Consider the following 18,777-nt stretch of genomic DNA (forward strand, 5'->3'; position numbering starts at 1 on the left):
CAGGGGCAGAGCCCTCTCTGAACACTAGGTGCAACCAGCACTTACTGTGCCCTGTCAAGCTCTACTTGATAGAAGGTAGCCAAGTATTGATACTTGTAACAGGGTTTTCCCTATGAACAAGAATTGGGAAAATGCGAAATCAGTAAATATTCTGCCTGCTTTTTTTCTGTTCTGCTCTTTAAGAGTTCTCTACTACAACTGATAAACCTGAGCAGCATTCATCTTATTTTCTTATGCTTTCCCACCTCCAGCCTAGGGCTGTGAAGGTTACACTTGTGGAAACCACTGTATCTTACAACACACACACACACACACACATACAGATGCACACTTGTACACACACAGACACATAAACACATAAGGAAATACAGACACACTGAGACAGGTAAACTATTCACAGAGACACAAACATACACACACACACATCACAGACATCACACATACAGAGATTCAGAAGCACACACAGAGAGACACATAAATAACTACACACACACCAACACAGACATATGTATAGGCACACACAGACAGACACACAGGCTTGCCGTTGACTGAGAAGCCCCACTGGGGCTTTAATCTACTGGGCACTGCAGGAAGTCCAAAGCTCTTGGCTCACCTCCAGTGTAACAGGCAGAACTCAAAAAGTTATCCTGATGGGAGTTTCCTCTCCAAGCCTCTCTGAGAGAACCATGAAGCCCAGTTACACTAGGTGTTTGAAGGTACACACTTTTAACACGTATGCTGTAGAATCAATGCTTTTGAACTGTGGTGTTGAAGAAGAAGAGGCCCTTGGACTTCAAGGAGATCCAACCAGTCCATCCTAAAGGAGGTCAGTCCTGGGTGTTCCTTGGAAGGACTGATGTTGAAGCTGAAACTCCAATACTTTGGCCACCTGATGCGAAGAGCTGACTCATTGGAAAAGACCCTGATGCTGGGAGGGGTTGAGGGCAGGAGGAGAAGGGGACAACAGAGGATGAGATGGTTGGATGGCATCACCAACTCAGTGGACATGAGTTTGAGTAAACTCCAGGAGTTGGTGATGGACAGGGAGGCCTGGCGTGCTGCGATTCATGGGGTTGCAAAGAATCAGACACGACTGAGCGACTGAACTGAACTGAACTGTACAAAGCAGGGTGTGTTGGGGGCTGCCCAGGAGCAAGGACCAAGGACGCAGGGTTGCCAGGCCTCCCAGAGCACCGTGGGCATTCCCGCAGAGCGATGCCAGTGCTGGCTCTCCAGCTGGAGGCCCCTCCTCTCCAAGAGGAGGCCCATCAGCAGTTGTCTCTGTTCAGACAGCCACTCGCAGCCTGTGTGGACACAGCAGCAACCCAGTTCACGTGGAGGGGGGCCACCTTGGCCAAGTCTTCCTGCAGCACCTTGAGAACTCTGTTACATGGGAAAGTGGTGAGGGGGCCCCAGAGCACGCATGTGTAGGCATCTGGGGCAGACAGAAGGTTCCAGGCTGCCCTGCCCTTACTGAATGCCCTCCATACAGTGGGAGGCGGACTGTGAGTGCCAACCTGAGCAGAGAAGGGTCACGAAGCACCAGCAGGGCAATCATGGCTACCACATGGCTCTCCGTGCCTCATGCCCATGTCCCCAGCATCTACGTGCTGACTCCAAGCCTGCCTAATGTCTCTTGAGTAGCTGCTAAACGTTTGTAGTGAAATCACCCCTATTCCTGCTCCAGGGCGTGGACTTGCATGGCCTAAATTAGGGAGGAAATCTCACCCTTGCAAGGAATTGGCATTTTCATGGTCAAACCCACATGGTAGCAAAGGCCCCTCAGAGCAGGGGAGTCTCCAAGGCCATGCACCATGCTGGATAAAACCATGAGCTCTCTCGGATCCTGATTTATTGCCAGCCCTCCCTCTTGGTTGCTGAAACCAGGTCCAGGTGGGGGTTCCCTTCTTGGCAGCTGGGAATAAGGATTGGATACAGAAGCATCACTAGAAACCTGTAGTGTAATTCAGATGGCCCTGCTTTCCCGTGAATGGGGACTAGATTTCCTCAGCCAGAGTGGTTGGGGACAGTTCAGGAAAGACATGGTGATTTTACCAAGATATCACTATAAAATCACACTTTTCTTGGATGGCTCAGGAAATTCCAAAATAGCAGCTCTCTTAAGTTTTTTCAGCAAAGAGCAGCATCATTGGAATCTGACACAAAGGCCAACAGTGTGTATTTTGAAGTATATGGTACTGTTTACCCTGGAACAATATGAGTTTGAACTATGTAGGTCCATTTACACATGGATTTTCAGCTGTGCATCCCTAGCCCCCATGTTGATCAAGGGTCAACCATACTTGAAAGTACATGCAATTTCAGCATTTCTGCACTAAAATCCTTTCGCTTATATTATATACAGTGGTGGGTTTGTGTGAATGTGTGTATATGCATAGTTGATGTGTTTGTGTGTGATCCTGTGAAGGTGCCCCTGATCTCAGATCCTCAATTGATAGGTATAACTCAGGGTGATCCCTTGCCCGGCCCTCCAGCCACATGTTCAGTGGCTTCCCTTTATGAACTCCACCCTCCTCCAGGGTCCCTGTGACCACTGGCTCTTCAGGCTTCTGTGGACTCCAGCCTTTGTCTGCTGACCACAAAGCCCCTGTGTTCTGTTCATCCACTGGTCCCCACAGATGGTCAGATCAGCCAAACCTGTGTACTGATCCTTTATAGGTATGGGAAAGGAAGGGAAACTGGGAAAGATGGCCAGAGCAGTTTCCTTCTACCTCTTGGCCCACCTCAGAAAGCAGAAAAATCAAACACAAACTTGGACAGGTCTTTATCTATTGCTGTAAAAAACAAGCCTCCCCAAGTTTAGTAACAAAAATAGTGACCATCTATCATGCTCCCAGATTCTTTTGGTCAGAATGGAATTTAAAAAGGCACCAGGGAAATAGCTCATCTATAGACCGAGACAGGCAGGGCGACACAAAGGTGGGAAGTGACTTGAGTCTGGAGGCTGGAAGCGTCTAGAGGAGTACTAACTCACAGCTGGTGTGGGTCTACTGCCATTGCCCCGTGGCCTGGACCTTAATGCTTGGACTGCCTCACAGCATGCTGCCTGGGGCCCAAGAGTCAGGAAATGGAAGCCAGGTCCATGAGGCCTGACCCAAGATAGTCAGGTGTCACTTCTGCCATATTCCATTTAGCAAGCAGCCACAGAGGCCAGGTCCAAGGGGAAGGACACAGCTCCCAGCTCTTGATGAAAGAAATGTCAAAACCATTACAGCCATGTTTTAAATTGCATGAATGGCTCTCTAGCCAAGGATAGTCTAACTGAACAATGAAGGCTTAATGCAGGCAATGGGAGGAATTCTGGACTAAATTCTGCAGTTTAAAGGCATTTAGTAGGGAGGAGACAAAATGGCAGAGTAGAAGGATGTGAATTCATCCCTTCTTACAGAAACCAACATCTACTAACACATCTACTAAATCACAACTAACTACGGAATAACCACTGACAAAAAACAGAAACAGGTGGACAGACAGACCCCATTCTTGGACTGCAAGAATCAACAGTGTGACAATGACTGTACTACCACAGGCAATCTACAGATTCAACGCGATCGCTATCAAATTACCAATGGAATTTTCCACAGAACGAGAACAAAAAAATTGTTTTAATTTGTATAGAGACACAAAAGACACCAAATAGCCTAAGCATCTAGAGAGAGAAATATGGAGCTGGAGGAATCAGGCTCCTGACTTCAGGTTATACTACAAAGCTCCAGTCATCAAGACAGAAATATAGACTAATGGCACAGGGTAGAAAGACCAGAAATAAAAACACACATATATGATCAGTTATCTACAAGTGAGGCAGGGTTACAGTGGAGAAGAGACAGTATCTTCAATAAATGGTGCTGGGAAAGCTGGACAGATATATGTAAATGAATGAAATTAGAACATTTCCTAACACCATACACAAAAACAAACTCAAAATGGATTAAAGACCTAAGTGTAAGACCAGATACTATAAAACTCTTAGAGGAAAATGAAGGCAGAACACTCTTTGACATAAATCACAGCAATATCTTTTTCAATGGGATCAAATTAAACTTAAAAGCTTCTGCTCACTAAAGGAACCCATAAACAAAATGCACAGTCAATCCACAGAATGGAAGAAAATATTTGTAAATGATGTGACCAACAAAGGATTAATCACCAAAATATACAAACAGCTCATAGGGCTATTTGCTCAATTTAAAAAAGAAAATTGCCTTAATCAAAAACACGGGCAGATGACCTAAATAGACATTTCTCCAAAGGAAGACATACAGATGGCCAACAGTTACATGAAAAGATGCTCAATGTTGCTAATTATTCAAGAAATGCAAATTATAACTACAATAAGATATCATCTCACACCAGTCAGAACAGCCATCCTCAAGAAAATCCACAAACAGTAAATGATAGAGAGGGTGTGGGGAGAAGTTAGCCCACTTGCACTGCTGGTGGGAATGTAAATTGGTACAGCCACTATGGACAACAGGATGGAGTTTCTGTAAGAAATTAAAAATAGAGCTACCACATGACCCTGCAATCCCACTACCGGGCATATACCCAGAGGGAAACATGGTTTGAAAGGATATATGCACGCTAATGTTCATTGCAGCATTGTTTACAATAGAGAGACATGAAAAGCACCTAAATGTCCATCCACAGATGAACAGATAAAGGAGATGTGATACATACATACAATGGGATATTACTCAGTCATTAAAAAGAAACAGTGCCATTTGCAGTAACGTGGGTGGATCTAGAGATTATCATACTGAGTGAATTAAGTCAGACAGAGAAAGACAAATATTATATGATATCACATATGCAAAATCTTTAAAAATGACACAAACAAACTTATTTACAAAATAGAATCAGACTCACAGACTTAGAGAACAAACCTATGGTTACCAGGGGAAAAGAAGTGGAGGAGAGGGATAGACTGGGACTGACATGTACACACTGCTGTATATTAATACATATATATGAAATATAGAGAAAATGATACTGAGGAACCTATTTGCAGGGCAGGAATAGAGATGCAGACATAGAAAAGGGACTTGTGGACATGGCACAGGGAAGGGTGGGATGAATACACAGTAGCATTGAAACATATACATCACCAAGTGTAACCCATGGTTTCTGTGTAAATGTATTTTGAACTTTTGAATAAGTGCCAGGAAACACAATTGCTGAATGGAATGGTAAGAGTATATTTAGTGATGGACAGGGAAGCCTGGTGTGTTGCAGTCCATAGGTCACAAGAGCTGACTCATTGGAAAAGATCCTGATGCCAGGAAAGACTGAAGGTAAAAGGAGGGGATGGCAGAGGATGAGATGGTTGGATAGCATCATGGTCTCAATGGACATGAATTTGAGCAAACTCGGGGAGATAGACAAGGACAGAGGTGCTTGGCATGGTGCAGTCCATGGGGTTGCAAAGAACTGGACACGACTTAGTGACTGAACAACAGAGGGTTTTTAGGGCAGTGACACTATTCTGTGTGATACTAAAGTGATGAAACACTTCATTATATATTTGTCCAAACTGTTAGAATGTAACACCACCAGGAGTAAGCCTTAATGTGAACTGTGGATTTTGAGTGACAGTGAGGAGTTGATGTAGGTTTATCAATTGTAACAAATGAATCACTCTGTTGCAGAGGTCGATAGTGGGGAATGCTATGCATGTGCAGGGGCAAGGGGCATATGTGAATTCTCTATACTTTCTGCTCAATTTTGCTATGAACCTGAAACTTTTAAGAGTCTTTTTTTTTTTTTAATGTAACGAGCTAGAGGAAAATTCATCATGCAGACTTCCTCAAAGGAGCCTCATTTTCGTATATGGGGAAAACTGTGAAAAGTGGCTGAGATGGGGCCCACTGGGTTGAGGTCCCTACACTGGAGAGGGCCTGCCCCTCACCTAGGTGGAGGGTGTTCCTGTGGCGTGCCACCAGCACCACTCCAGCCCATCATTAAAGAGAAGGCGCCTGGTCCCAGGACTAGGACACACAGTGTCCAGCACTCCCTGCTCTAGAACCAGCGTGTCAACTGCAGTTTCCAGCGTCCCACACTGGGACTGGCTGTCTGCTTGGAGAAGTCATCATACCTCCAAAGGCTCTTTCCATCCAAGCCACCTGAAAGAGAGAGCAGGGGATCAGGCGCTGGTGGCTTCCACTGGGCGTGCACTTGCCCCTGGAGGCAAAGTTGGGACTTGGGGTCACAGCAGTGCCACCAGAAGAAAGAGGAAATAGATAATCCTTCAGCGCTTCTGAAACTTATTGTTTTATTTATTTATTTATTAGTTGGAGGCTAATTACTTCACAACATTTCAGTGGGTTTTGTCATACATTGATGTGAATCAGCCATAGATTTACATGTATTCCCCATCCCGATCCCCCTCCCAGCTTCTGAAACTTAAAAAAGAAAGAAAGAAAGAAAAAGAAAGAGCTCATAGTGAGTATGCTTTATGCAAAAGTTTGTGGACAGGGCCTTAACACTGGAAGTGAGCTGGTGTGGGGGCAGCTGTCCTCCCCAGGAAGCAGCAGTTTGGGTCTCAAGACACTTTTCACTTCTAAAGCCTTTAGTATCCTCAATGATTTTTATCTGAATTACATTTATCAAGTTACCATATAAGAAATTAAAACTGAAAAAAAATTTCTTAATAGTCCCACAAGGTAAGGTAGGGTAAACAGCAAAAATGTTAGTATGTAAAACTGAAAATTTTTTAATTATTCATTTCAAACTAAAAATTAACCAATTTCTTATTAACGTGAATACTATTTTGAGAAATTATTTTTCAAAACAAAAAAATTAGTGAATAGCATTTACATTTTTATCAGTCTCTTTACTCTCTGGCTTAAGATAACCAGATTCTCATTTTTGTCTCTGCAGTCCAAAACTGCAACAGTCAGCCCTCCACTATTGTTCCACAAGTGCAGATTCAACCAACCTCAGATCAAAAATAGTCAGGAAAAATAATCCCAGAAAGTTCCTAAAAGCAAATTTTGAGTGTGCTGACAATTTACATAGTATTTACATTGCATTAGGTATTACAAGTATGTATCATATGTATTATAAGTATTATAAGAGATGAGTTAAAGTGTATGAGATGATATACAAATGTTATATGTAAATGTTATGCTATTTTACATAAGGGACTTGAGCATCCAGTTTAGTAGCCTTAGGGTTCCTGGAACCAATTTTCTGCAGATATCAAGGGACAATCTTAATAATTTTTTTATGGTAATATAATTGTTCTACAACATCGTATTGGTTTCTGCTGTACATTGTGAATCAGCCATGCGTACACATACATCCCCACCCTCTTGAGCCTCCCTGCCACCACCAACCCCACCCCACCCTCCGAGGCCATCACAGAGCACCAAGCTGACCTCCCTGCGCTATGCCATGCAGCAGCTTCCCACCAGGTGTCTGTTTCACACATGGCCACGTATATATGTCAGTGCGACTCAATTCATTCCCACCTTTGCGTTCCCCCGTGTCCAGAAGTCTGTTCTCTACATCTGCACCTCGATTTCTGTCTGCAATTAGGTTCATCAGTACCATTTTTCTAGATTCCATTATATATGCATTTAACATACAATATTTGTTTCTTTCTTACTTCACTCTGTATGACAGGCTCTAGGTTCATCCACATCACTTCAACTGACTCAATGTCATTCCTTTTAATGGCTGAGTAATATTCCATTGTGGGCTTCCCTGATGCCTACAGTGGAGACACCGATTTGTCTCCTGGGTTGGGAAGGTCCCCCAGAGAAGGAAATGGCAACCCATTCCACTATTCTTGCCTGGGAAATCCCATGGGCAGAGAAGCCTGGCTGGCTACAGTTCATGGGGTCATAAAAGAGTCAGACATGACTTAAGAGGCTAAACAACAAATATTCCACTGGATTTATGTACCACAACTTCTGCATCCACTCATCTGATGGTGGACACGTAGGCTGCTTCCATGTCCTAGATATTTTAAATAGGGCTTCAATGAACATTGGAGTACATGTATCTTTTTGAGTTATGGTTTTCTCAGGGTATAGGACAAGTCATATGGTATTTCTATGTTTAGCTTTAACACTTTCATTGTGCCTATGTTTAACATAAGCTAAATAAGATTATTATAAATTATATTATAAACATAATTATAAATTTAAGATTTATGATTATAAATTATAAATACAAATATTATAAATTATATCTGATGCAAATTTGTCAGCAAGAGAAGTTAATTTTTTAAATTAAAAAAAAATTTATTCTTTAATTGGAGGAAAATTGTTTCACAATGTTTGGTTTCTGCCATATGTACAATACAATTCAGCCAAAAGTATACAGTTACGTCAAGCTTTTTAAGGAACCTCCATGTTGCTCTCCACAGTGGTTGCCCAATTTATATTCCCACCAACAGTGCAGGAAGGGTCCCTTTTCTCCACACCCTCTCTAGCATTTATTGTTTGTAGATTTCTTGATGATGGCTATTCTGGCTGGAGGTGGTACCTCATTGTAGTTTTGATTTGCATTTCTCTAATAATGAGTCCCCTGCATTGGCAGGCAGATTCTTTACCAGTGATGTCGAGCATCTTTTCCTGTGTCTGTTGGCCATCTTCTTTGGAGAGAGATCTCTAGGTCTTCTGCCCATTTTTTGATTGGATTGCTTGTTTGATATTGAACTCCATAAGCTGTTTGTATATTTTGGAAATTAATCCTTTGTTGCTTGTTTGCAACTATTTTCTCACATTCTGAAGGTTCATCTTGTTTATGGTTTCCTTTGCTGGGCAAAAGCTTTTAAGTTTAATTAGGTCTCAATTATTTTTGTTTTTATTTTCATTACTTTAGGAGGTGGATCAAAAAAGATCTTCCTGTGATCAATAAATTTGGTAAAGTTGCAGGATACAAAACTAACGCAGAGAAATCTCTCACATTCCTATACACTTAACAATGAAAAAGAAGAAAGAGAAATTAAGTTAACAATCCCGTTTACCACTGCAACAAAAAGAATAAAATATCCAGGAATAAATCTACCTAAGGGACAAAGGCCTGTACTCAGAAAACTATAAAGTACTGATGAAGGAAATCAAAGAGGACACAAGCAGATGGAAAAGTATACCATGTTCTTAGATTGGAAGAATCAATATAATGAAAATTAATATACTACGCAAAGCAATCTACAGATTCAATGCAACCCCTGTGAAATTACCTTCAAAGAATTAGAACAAAGAATTTTACAATTTGTAGAGAAATACAAAAGACTCTGAATAGCCAAAGTAATCTTGAGAAAGAAAAATGGCGCTGAAGGAATCAGGGGTCCCTGACTTCAGACTATACCACAAAACTAGTCATCAAAACAGTGTGGTACTGGCACAAAAACAGAAATACAGATCAAGTGAACAGGAGAAAGGGCCCAAAAATAAACTCATGAACCTATGGTCACCTAATCTATGACAAAGGAAGCAACAATATATATTGGAGAAAAGACAGCCTCTTCTAGTAAGTGGTGCTGGGAAATCTGGACAGCTACATGTAAAAGAATGAAATTAGAACATTCTCTAATACCATGTTGTTTAGTGGTTTTTTAGTCACTAAGTCATGTCCAACTCTTTTGCAACCCCATGGACTGTAGCCAGCCAGGCTCCTCTGTCCATGGATTTCTCAGGCAAGAATACTGAAGTGAGTTGCCATTTCCTTCTCCAGGGGATCTTCTCAACCCAGGGACTGAACCCATGTCTCCTGCAACCCCTAATACCATACATAAAAATAAAATGGATTTTATAGTGTAAGAACCAACACTATAAAACTCTTGGAGGAAAACAGGAAAAACACCCATATAATGTCTTGACTGATGGATATGAAGAAAATTTGGCCTCATGCAGATATGTAGTTGAAAAAGAGGACTTTCTGGACACCTTGACAAGGACTCAGGCCTGAGTGCAGGCTGCACCTGTTCTTACTTGCTCTCCTACCCTGAGCCATCAGAAGGGCATGTGAAGCAGAGCCCTACCCAACCCCAGTCCAGAACCACACAGCCAAAACTAGCCCACCCAGATGCAGAGAGAGAGAAATAAGTGTTTATTAAAAAAAAAACACCTTTATTTTTGGCTGCACTGGGTTCTTGTTGCTGCTCCGGCTTTTCTCTAGTTGTGGTGAGTGACAGCTACTTCCTAGTTATGGTGCACGGGCTTATTTTGGTGGCGTCTCTTTTGTAGAGCACAGGGTCTAGGGCACATAAGCTTCAGTAGTAGTAGCGTACAGGCTTAGTTGCCCCCCAGCATGTGGAACCTTCCCAGACTAGGGATCAAACCCATGACTCCTGTATTAGCAGGCAGATTCTTAACCACTGGACCACCAGGGAAGTCCAATAAATTACTGTGTGCCACTGACTAACAACAAAAGGGATGGTGATTAAAACAAAAAATCTCCCAGCTTATAGAAATTTTAATACAAGCTGAAAACTGTTATAACCAACTTGGTCAAGAATAATTGTCCATAAGAAAATTTCTCTTTGGATCTTTTAATGTAACACATTGGATCCCTGAGCAAAGTCTCCCAACATAAAACACTTACCTCTGGCCTCCATCTGGTACCATTTACCCCAAGTTCCACTGCATCAAGCCTATCAACCAATCTTCCTACTGCAATCTCAGTCTTTCTCTCTGCAGAGCCTACTAGACATGTGATCCCATGATCCTGGAACAAGCAGCTCAAATCCTACTCCGTGGCCGACGGGGCCAGAAACACTCCCTTGCCCCCAGGCCTACGGGAACCACGGCTGCACAGGCAGACAGCAGGAGGACAGGAGAGGGTCTGGACCCCAGCCACTCCCCTAAACCTCGCCCATCTCCTGATGATTTCTCCCTTTGTCACTGTAATGAGTCTGGTTCTGTAACCAAAAAAGTCTAATTAGACTGGAATCATTTTAACTAGTGCGACATCAAACACTAATCTATATTTTGGTGGTAGTATATCCACCAGTGCTAGTTTTAACCATACATGAAAGATCAGCTTACAATTTTGTGACAAATGTTTTATTTATAGAGAATTAAAATTTAGGCATAAACATGACACAAACATTATATATAGTACTGTCCATGACAGAAGTTATGATACTGTTCACAGAAAGGACTTGGTTCAAGTTACACACCGCAAATGCTAGAATGTGCACCTGGGGAGGAGAGGGGAACTGATAGCCTTTTTGTTTTGGTTTGGTTTAAATAACTTCTGGATGCATTCAAGTAATACTGATCATTTAATGTTCAAAAAACTTTTAATAAACAAATTCCGAGTAAAATTAATTGAAATATTTATAATACGATTTCATTGTTACACAGTATTTCCAATGTACAATCAAGGCAATGCACAACATTTAAAAGGAAGGGGAAAATATCTATTGCACCCACAAGGGAAAAGGCTTTTTATTCATTTTCAGGGATGCTGCAATTCAGTATTCATGTTAAAACCTTTACGCACTTTAGTAAACACAAAGTCCTACATGTAATGCAGCATTGTGGGTTAGAAGACCCTTTTAACAAAGTTTCCAAGTGCAAGGCTAACTCTCCAATCAATATCCCACACACTAGAGGACTGACCCATCTCCTGGCACGCCCTGAACTCTGAACTGTAGCACTGCCGCCTCATTCAGTCTCGTGTGGTCTTGTGGGAGATGGCATCTGTCCACCTCAGTGTCCTGTTAAATAATCCTGTGTAGAATCTGAGGCAAATGAATCCACATCCTCGTTCTCCGAGTCGTCACTGCTGTCATCTGCAGCTGGCTCTCCTGTGAGGGCTATGCGAGCGTAATCATCTGTGTCTATTGACTTGCAAAAGTGGATGGCGTATTTCAGTTTCTCCTCCAGCACCTGCTTACAGGAATACCTGGGCAGCTTCAACAAGAAGAAGCATGTGTAGGATTCAGGAAGGAAATGGTCAGGTGGGTTGTATTTATCCAATACCTGTTAATGAAAAATGTTAAATAATCAGAGACCATGTACAAGGACAGGTAAAACTGCAATCTGTTTTATTACGTTCATTAGACTTGACTCTCATTCACAGACAGCATGATGTTTTTGGCTAAGAATAACAAAATATCAGAAAAAAATATCATCCAGTCAATTTTAGAAATAAAAAGCAGCAACTCATTAATTCTTAGGACTTTCAGTAAAAACAGCAATTGGTTACTGTGATTCCACCCCCAAGGGCTGGGAGGTAAACAGAGCCTGATTCTGACCAGTCAGAACTCAAGGCAGAACTCTCACCCTCAATCTGACAGGTGCTCTGATTTTTCTCAGTAAGCAGCATTATTTATTGATTCGCCTAATTCAACCAGAGAATCAGACAAATGCTTTGTTACATGATGGGTATGCTCAGAATCTAGAATATGCTGACTTAATAGCAGCATATTCTGGGGGTGGACAGATACATTTTTTAGAAGTAGGTAGTGGTACCCAACACCTGTAGTCATAAAATTCTGAGCTATCATATCAGAGAAGTTAAGTGTTTTTCATTTTGTTTCCAGAGGGTAGGAACACCATGTAACAGGAAAGAACTGTCTGTTTTCTCAGCTGCGGCAGAGCTCTGTGCGAGGGGCATGACTCTCAGCTGTTCCCAAAGGACGTGCAGGAGCCACACCTGGATGACGAAGTCTCTGCCCCGGAAGTCAGCGATGGTCCTGGGCAGCCTTGTGCGGCCCCACACGAAGCGAAGGAAGAGGGAGCGCTCAGTGTTGGAGAAGGACTCCATCACCTCCCAGAACCACTGGATCAGGGGTGCAGAGGGCTCCACCCCCTTGTACGTTGCCACAGACTTTAAAAGGTGCAGAGGGATGTCTGGGCTGCCACACACCTGTGGAGGGACACACTTCACATCAGCACACCACAGCTTTCTACCAGGGCTGGTGTGGGGAGGGTCAGGTGAGGGAGGCTGGAGGGGAGGAGCGGGAGGCAGCGAACACTCGCTTCCTGAGCGTGTCTTACTTCACTGAAAAGGCATGAGCAGATCTCAGACCTCCAAGAGCGAGGTTTAACTGAGAGGCTAACGTGATGTTGATTCAGGGGATTACCACGAGAAGGGCGCTGCAGGGAAGCACAATGAAGGGGTGGGCATACCATCGTCTCCAATTCATATCCGGTGAACAGAGAGAGAAGAGGGACAGGCACGACTCGGGCCATCCCCTCACGAACGGCAGCTACCTGCTCATCAAATTCATGGAGTCTGAAAGAAAACATTCACTGTGCGTTTCATGCAGATCATGTTCTACTCATACCAAGTCTCATTACACGGACGAGCAAGGCATGTGCTTTGTAGACAGAGTCTCAAAGCTTCTTGCGGACTGAGTTGTCTGACTGGCCCACAGAATTCTAACTCAAAAAATGAGCCACAGCTATACCCATTGCACGACACAATTCTCAAACTTTCCCTCCTTCCCAGGAAGGAGACAGAATTAGACATGCAGAGTCAGAGAGTCAGGTCCCAAAACAGCCGAGCTAAGAACTTTCTGAGTGTCAATGCAGTATCCAAGGTCCTCGTGACTGGCAAGCTAGGGCGTGAGACCGATGAACACAGGTAGGCAATGCAGGATGCCTGCAACGACTGCCCTCAGCCAGAGTCCAGCAAGCCAAGCCCACCGAACACACGGAGCCTCATCCCAATGCCCAGCTTGGTGATTCTGGAGGACAAGGCTTCCAAAGACCACAGTAAGGGGACAGTGGGCAGAGACCACGGATGGCGCTGCTGGTCCACAATGCAGCAAACACAAGTGAATGGTAGTGCAAGGGCCACGTGGGGCGGAGACCATCCAAACACAGCCCCGCCCCAGCAAAGGCGGCACACAGAGGCCCTGTGACTCTGCCGGCACAGTCCAACAGGGGGCTTCTCACCCTGGCGTTCTAGCCAGAGCCAGGAATCTCAGGTGAGAATACTAAGTACTCTGACCCTGACCACAAAGTACGCTTGATGATTGTAGGCAGCAACTGCTAGAGCCAAGTCCATTAAATTTTACTTATGGAAAAAAGCTGCCACCCAAGCAAACCATTTTCTGCTATTTTTGCTATTTATTGAGTTGAAGCTCTGGAAGGCAGACAATCACACACCTGTAGTTTATTGCGAGCCGGACGTACTCTGCGCGGTTGTCCAGAGTGATGTGCGTGTACTTGGAGCTCAGCTGGATGTCCTGGCCGCTAGCACTAGGCACTGTGAAGGGCAGGCTCATGGCCTCAAACTCCTCCGAGGTGGCTTCATTATCACGGATGTACATGAGTCCAGGGATAAAATCTTTATCGACCTTCCAGGGGAAGAAGGGAGTTCACCCATTAAGCCAGGGCTGCTCCTCCGCCCCAGACCCCAGTTCACATCCCACACACAGTTGCCGGGTCTCGATGTGCCCGGAGCCTGTGGCAAGGCTCCAAGTGCACTGCATGAGCCAGGAAATAAAGGGGGTGCAGCAGGGGAACATTTTCACCCATGGAGCTGTAACAAGGAAGTCCTTACAATCACTTGCTGAGTGACTATTGGTCAGAGGTGAGTCCCACCTGCTCTGAGGGAGCCACACCCTGGAGAGGCCCCAGGAGCCTCAACGGTCCCCAGCTGCCTGCCCATGTGCTCAGCTGTGCCACAGGAAAGACAGCAAGCTTTCTCATCTGACGAGACTGTACAAGAGGCGAAGCCCACAAAGCAGATATCAAGTTCTAGAAGCAGGCTGGCCTGAGCCCATACCGCCACTCTGCCACCAGCTGGTCAACAGACTGACCTTCCTGAGTGTGCTGGGACCTCAGGGCAGGCTGTGCCTCTGAACCAGACCGCAGGTCACCCCCACCATGCTCTGCACTGGACACACACTGAGTCCCATTTCTCTGTCCTCTCCCTCCTGGAGGTTACCTCGCTGAGGTCTGCAATGGTGAGGCTCATCCCAGCCAGCTGCTTCCAGACAGGCTCAGCAAGGTTCAGACTCAGGGGACTTCCAGTCCGAATGGCAATACCCAGTAACACACCTGCTCATTCAAAGCACAAAAGACAGGATGTACTTGGTACTGATGACAAAATATCTAGTCCATTCAACCACACAGTGGAGAGGAGACGTGCTCAGCCCTGGGGCCTCAGCGCCTTCTAAACCAATTTGACCCCGATTCACAGAGACTTAGGTCTGTCCTTGAAGCCTTATACCCTATGCTAAAACTCATTACTTGCTTCTGTTCCTATGGACTAAGTCTATAACTCTTCTGCTCTTTACACCAACAGTTGTAGCCACAGTGGCTAACCCTTGTTCCTTTGATGGCAAAGCAGACGGCCGAAGCTTCTAAGGAAGCTGGATGCACTGCCATGAGTGAGGACGCAGACTCACCAGGAGGGCCCGGCCAAATGTAAGGACTCTCTAAGATGTGACCCCAAGTTTCGGATATGTTTAAGATGCAGAAACAGTATCTCAGATCTCCTGAGCAGCAAGGGCACCACCTGGTCCTCAGCACACAGCTGCTGGTGGCCCAGCTCCCCACGTTCCCACAGCTGCACACTGAGGAAGCTAAAGGCAGGTATTTACAGCAGCCGCCACCGCTCCCCAGACAGAGCCGCCGTCACACGAGGCAGAGCGCACGGAGCCGCCCTGCACGAGAGGCCTACCCAAGAACCGGAACATGCTGGTGTGCACCGGCGCCCTGGCCGCTGGGCTCAACAGGTAGCAGTCCCGGTTGGCCCCCGACTCGTCCCTCCCATTGGGGGTTACGATCAGAAGCGGGGTGAGTCCATTCTGCAGCTCCTCACAGATCTCGGCTATGGACTCACTGTAGCCACCACCACAGTCATCCACAGATTCACCTAGGGAAAAGGCGGGTCAGCAGCTCAGTCACTGACTGCATCAGAGCCCCCTGGGGAGCAGCTGGGGGCTCTCCCAGTTCTCCTCTCACACCAACACCCCTCTACACACGCGAGCTCTCACCCACAAACTTGACCTTCCAGACGCGGTGTGGGAGGAGGAGGCTGTCAGGACTGAATGAGCTCATCTTAGCGCACATCTGCCCAAAGACCGACTTGGTCCCATCAGGACCTGCGAGGCCCCCTTTACTTCTTGAACGCTTGACCTAGAGACAGAAAGAAGGAAAATACATAACAAAGTCCATAGCAGAAAGCACATGGGTGCCATCTTCACAAGCTGACCAGCCTGAAACCTCTGCATCCAGAGCAACGCTCTGCAGCTGATCATCCCTCCTGCTACCCTCGCCTGCCCTGTCCTGGTCACAGTGGGGGTGAGGGTGGGGTCCCTCTACAGACAGCAGACAGCACTCAGATGCCTGGTGTCACCCCTACAACCTCGGGCCACTGTGAGCACCCATTAAACCCAAGTACAAGCACCTGAGCATGCCTGTGCAAACATGAAGGGCAGCTGGACCTCCCAGGACTCACTCCTGTCCACGTCTCCTCACCCATACCTGCTGAGGACCCCAAAGACCAGCCTTGAGCGCCTCTCTCTCCCGCCCTTGACACAGGCTGCCTGTGAGACAGTGGTGGCCGTCGGGCCAGGGCCCGCTCACTGGCACACACCGCACATCAGGATGGGAGGCGGCTACCGAGAGAGCACGGAACACAGGAAGGCTGTGAGCAGCTCAGGTGGGCAGTAACTGCAACCTGGTTTACACTCACACTGTATTTAACCTTACCCATCGTCTCCGTGAAGAGGAGGCAGGATACCTGAAAGCAGCCTCTGAGCAGACCACCAGCCCTGGGAGGGTCACATCAAGTGGCTCTGAGACCAAACCTGGATGCACCAGCTTGGCCAGAACAGAACCTTCCTTCCCTCCTTTCCTCACCTGCAGAGATTCTACTCAACCTTTGGGGTCACTGTGTCTCCCAGTATGATCACTTATCCCACCTGCGTTTCTCGTCATAAGCTATCCAGACTGATGCAAAAGTAGCTGTGGTTTTGCACTGTTGAAATTTGCCATTTGACACTGGAATACATTCTTAAATAAATGTGGTTATGTTATACATCATTTTAACGTGCATTTCTTGCTTTATGTTTTTTGCTAATGACTTATTACTTGCTGCTTATTTTATATTTATTTTAAACTATGGAAATGATGTTAGACCAAAAGCAAATTCAAGCGATTTTCTTATTCAAGTTCAAAATGGGTTGTAAAGCAGCAGAAACAACACATTTGGCCCAGGAACTGCTAACGAATGTACATCACAGTGGTTGTTCAAAAAGTTCTGCAAAGGAGATGAGCCCTGAAGATGAGGAGCATAGAGGCCGGCCATCGGAAGTTGACAACGACCAACTGAGAGCAATCATCAAAGCTGATCCTCTCATAACTACACAAAAAATTGCCCAAGAACTCAACATCAACCATTCTACGGTCATTTGGCATTTGAAGCAAATTGGAAAGGTGAAAATACTCAATAAGTGGGTGCCTTATGAGCTGATTGAAAATCAAAAAAATCGTCATTTTGAAGTGTCATCTTCTCTTACTCTATGCAACAACAACAAACTATTTCTCGATTGGATTGTGATGTGAGATGAAAAGTGGATCATGTGACAACCGGTGATGACCAGTTCAGTGGCTGGACCAACAAGCAGCTCCAAAGCACTTCCCAAAGCCAAACTTGCACCAAAAAAAAAGGATCATGGTCACTGTTTGGTGGTCTGCTGTTGGTCTGATCCACTACCACTTTCTGATTCCTGGAGAAACCATGACATCTGAGAACTACGCTCAGCAAGTGGATAAGATGCACTGAAAACTGCAACGCCTACAGCCAGCATTGGTCAACCGAATGGGCCCAATTCTCCGTGACAACGCCCAACCCTATGCTGCACAATGCTTCAAAAGTTGAACAAATTGGGCTAAGAAGTTCTGCCTCATCTGCCACATTCACCTGACCTCTCGCCAATTGATACCACTTCTTCAAGCATCTCAACAGCTTTGAGGGAAGGGAAAACACTTCCACAACCAGCAGAAGGCAGAAATTGCCTTCCAAGAGTCTGTCAAATCCTGAGGCATGGATTTTTATGCTACAGGAATAAACAAACTTATTTCTCATTGGCAAAAATGTGTTGATAGTAATGGTTCCTTTTCTGATTAATAAAGATGTGTGTGAGGGAGGGAGGTGGGAGGGGGGTTCAGGATGGGGAACACATGTACACCCATGGCTGATTCATGTCAATGTATGGCAAAAACCACTACAATATTGTAAAGTAATTAGCCTCCAACTAATAAAAAATAAATGGAAAAAAAAATAAAATAAAAGGTAATAGCAGGAAAAAAAAATGAAAGAGGAGAGTGAAAAAGTTGGCTTAAAGCTCAACATTCAGAAAACTAAAAAAAATAAAATAAAATAAAGATGTGTTTGAGTCTAGTTATTCAGGGTCTGAAACTGCAATTATTTTTGCACCAACCTAATAAGATGCCTCAACAGATCGGAACAAGCTCTCATTCAGTACTCAGTGGACTAAGTAACTCTGCAGCCTGAAGCTCAGGCTGTGCTTCAGAGTCACCCAGGAAGCTCAGTCTGAAGTGATGGCACAATGAGAAGTTAAGGAAAAATGATTCTGAAAATGTACTTTTACACTGACTCCTCTGGCGAAACTCTCATCATCCTTAACTTCTTTGTGAGTTCTCAGCTGAGTTTAACAGCTAATTTTCCTACTGCAGAAATTACCAATCTTAAGACTAAAAGAACAATGACGATAATAATAACAGTTTCCTGTGGAGTGAGTTTCCCTACACACCACACATTCAGCTGCACGTTCTCATATGTCATTTCACTTAGCCTCAGCAGCTCTCT

At 44.9% G+C, this 18,777-nt stretch overlaps 1 protein-coding gene across 5 annotated transcripts in view; it reads right to left on the minus strand.

The window, feature by feature from the left end:
- Positions 1-11,023: 11,023 nt before the first annotated feature.
- HERC2 (HECT and RLD domain containing E3 ubiquitin protein ligase 2) overlaps positions 11,024-18,777 on the minus strand; it is a 239,225-nt gene continuing 231,471 nt past the window's right edge. For all 5 annotated transcript variants that reach the window (XM_043894731.1, XM_043894732.1, XM_043894733.1 and 2 more), the window contains 7 exons: positions 15,938-16,079; positions 15,622-15,816; positions 14,884-14,996; positions 14,100-14,290; positions 13,116-13,221; positions 12,640-12,852; positions 11,024-11,963 (listed from right to left, as the gene is read on the minus strand). In XM_043894731.1, the coding sequence (XP_043750666.1) occupies positions 11,691-11,963; positions 12,640-12,852; positions 13,116-13,221; positions 14,100-14,290; positions 14,884-14,996; positions 15,622-15,816; positions 15,938-16,079 (1,233 nt within the window). In that variant the 3' untranslated portion in view covers positions 11,024-11,690. The remainder of the gene's footprint in view (positions 11,964-12,639; positions 12,853-13,115; positions 13,222-14,099; positions 14,291-14,883; positions 14,997-15,621; positions 15,817-15,937; positions 16,080-18,777) is intronic.

Source organism: Cervus elaphus, chromosome 33, assembly GCF_910594005.1.
Source record: "Cervus elaphus chromosome 33, mCerEla1.1, whole genome shotgun sequence".
Lineage (NCBI taxonomy): Eukaryota > Metazoa > Chordata > Mammalia > Artiodactyla > Cervidae > Cervus > Cervus elaphus.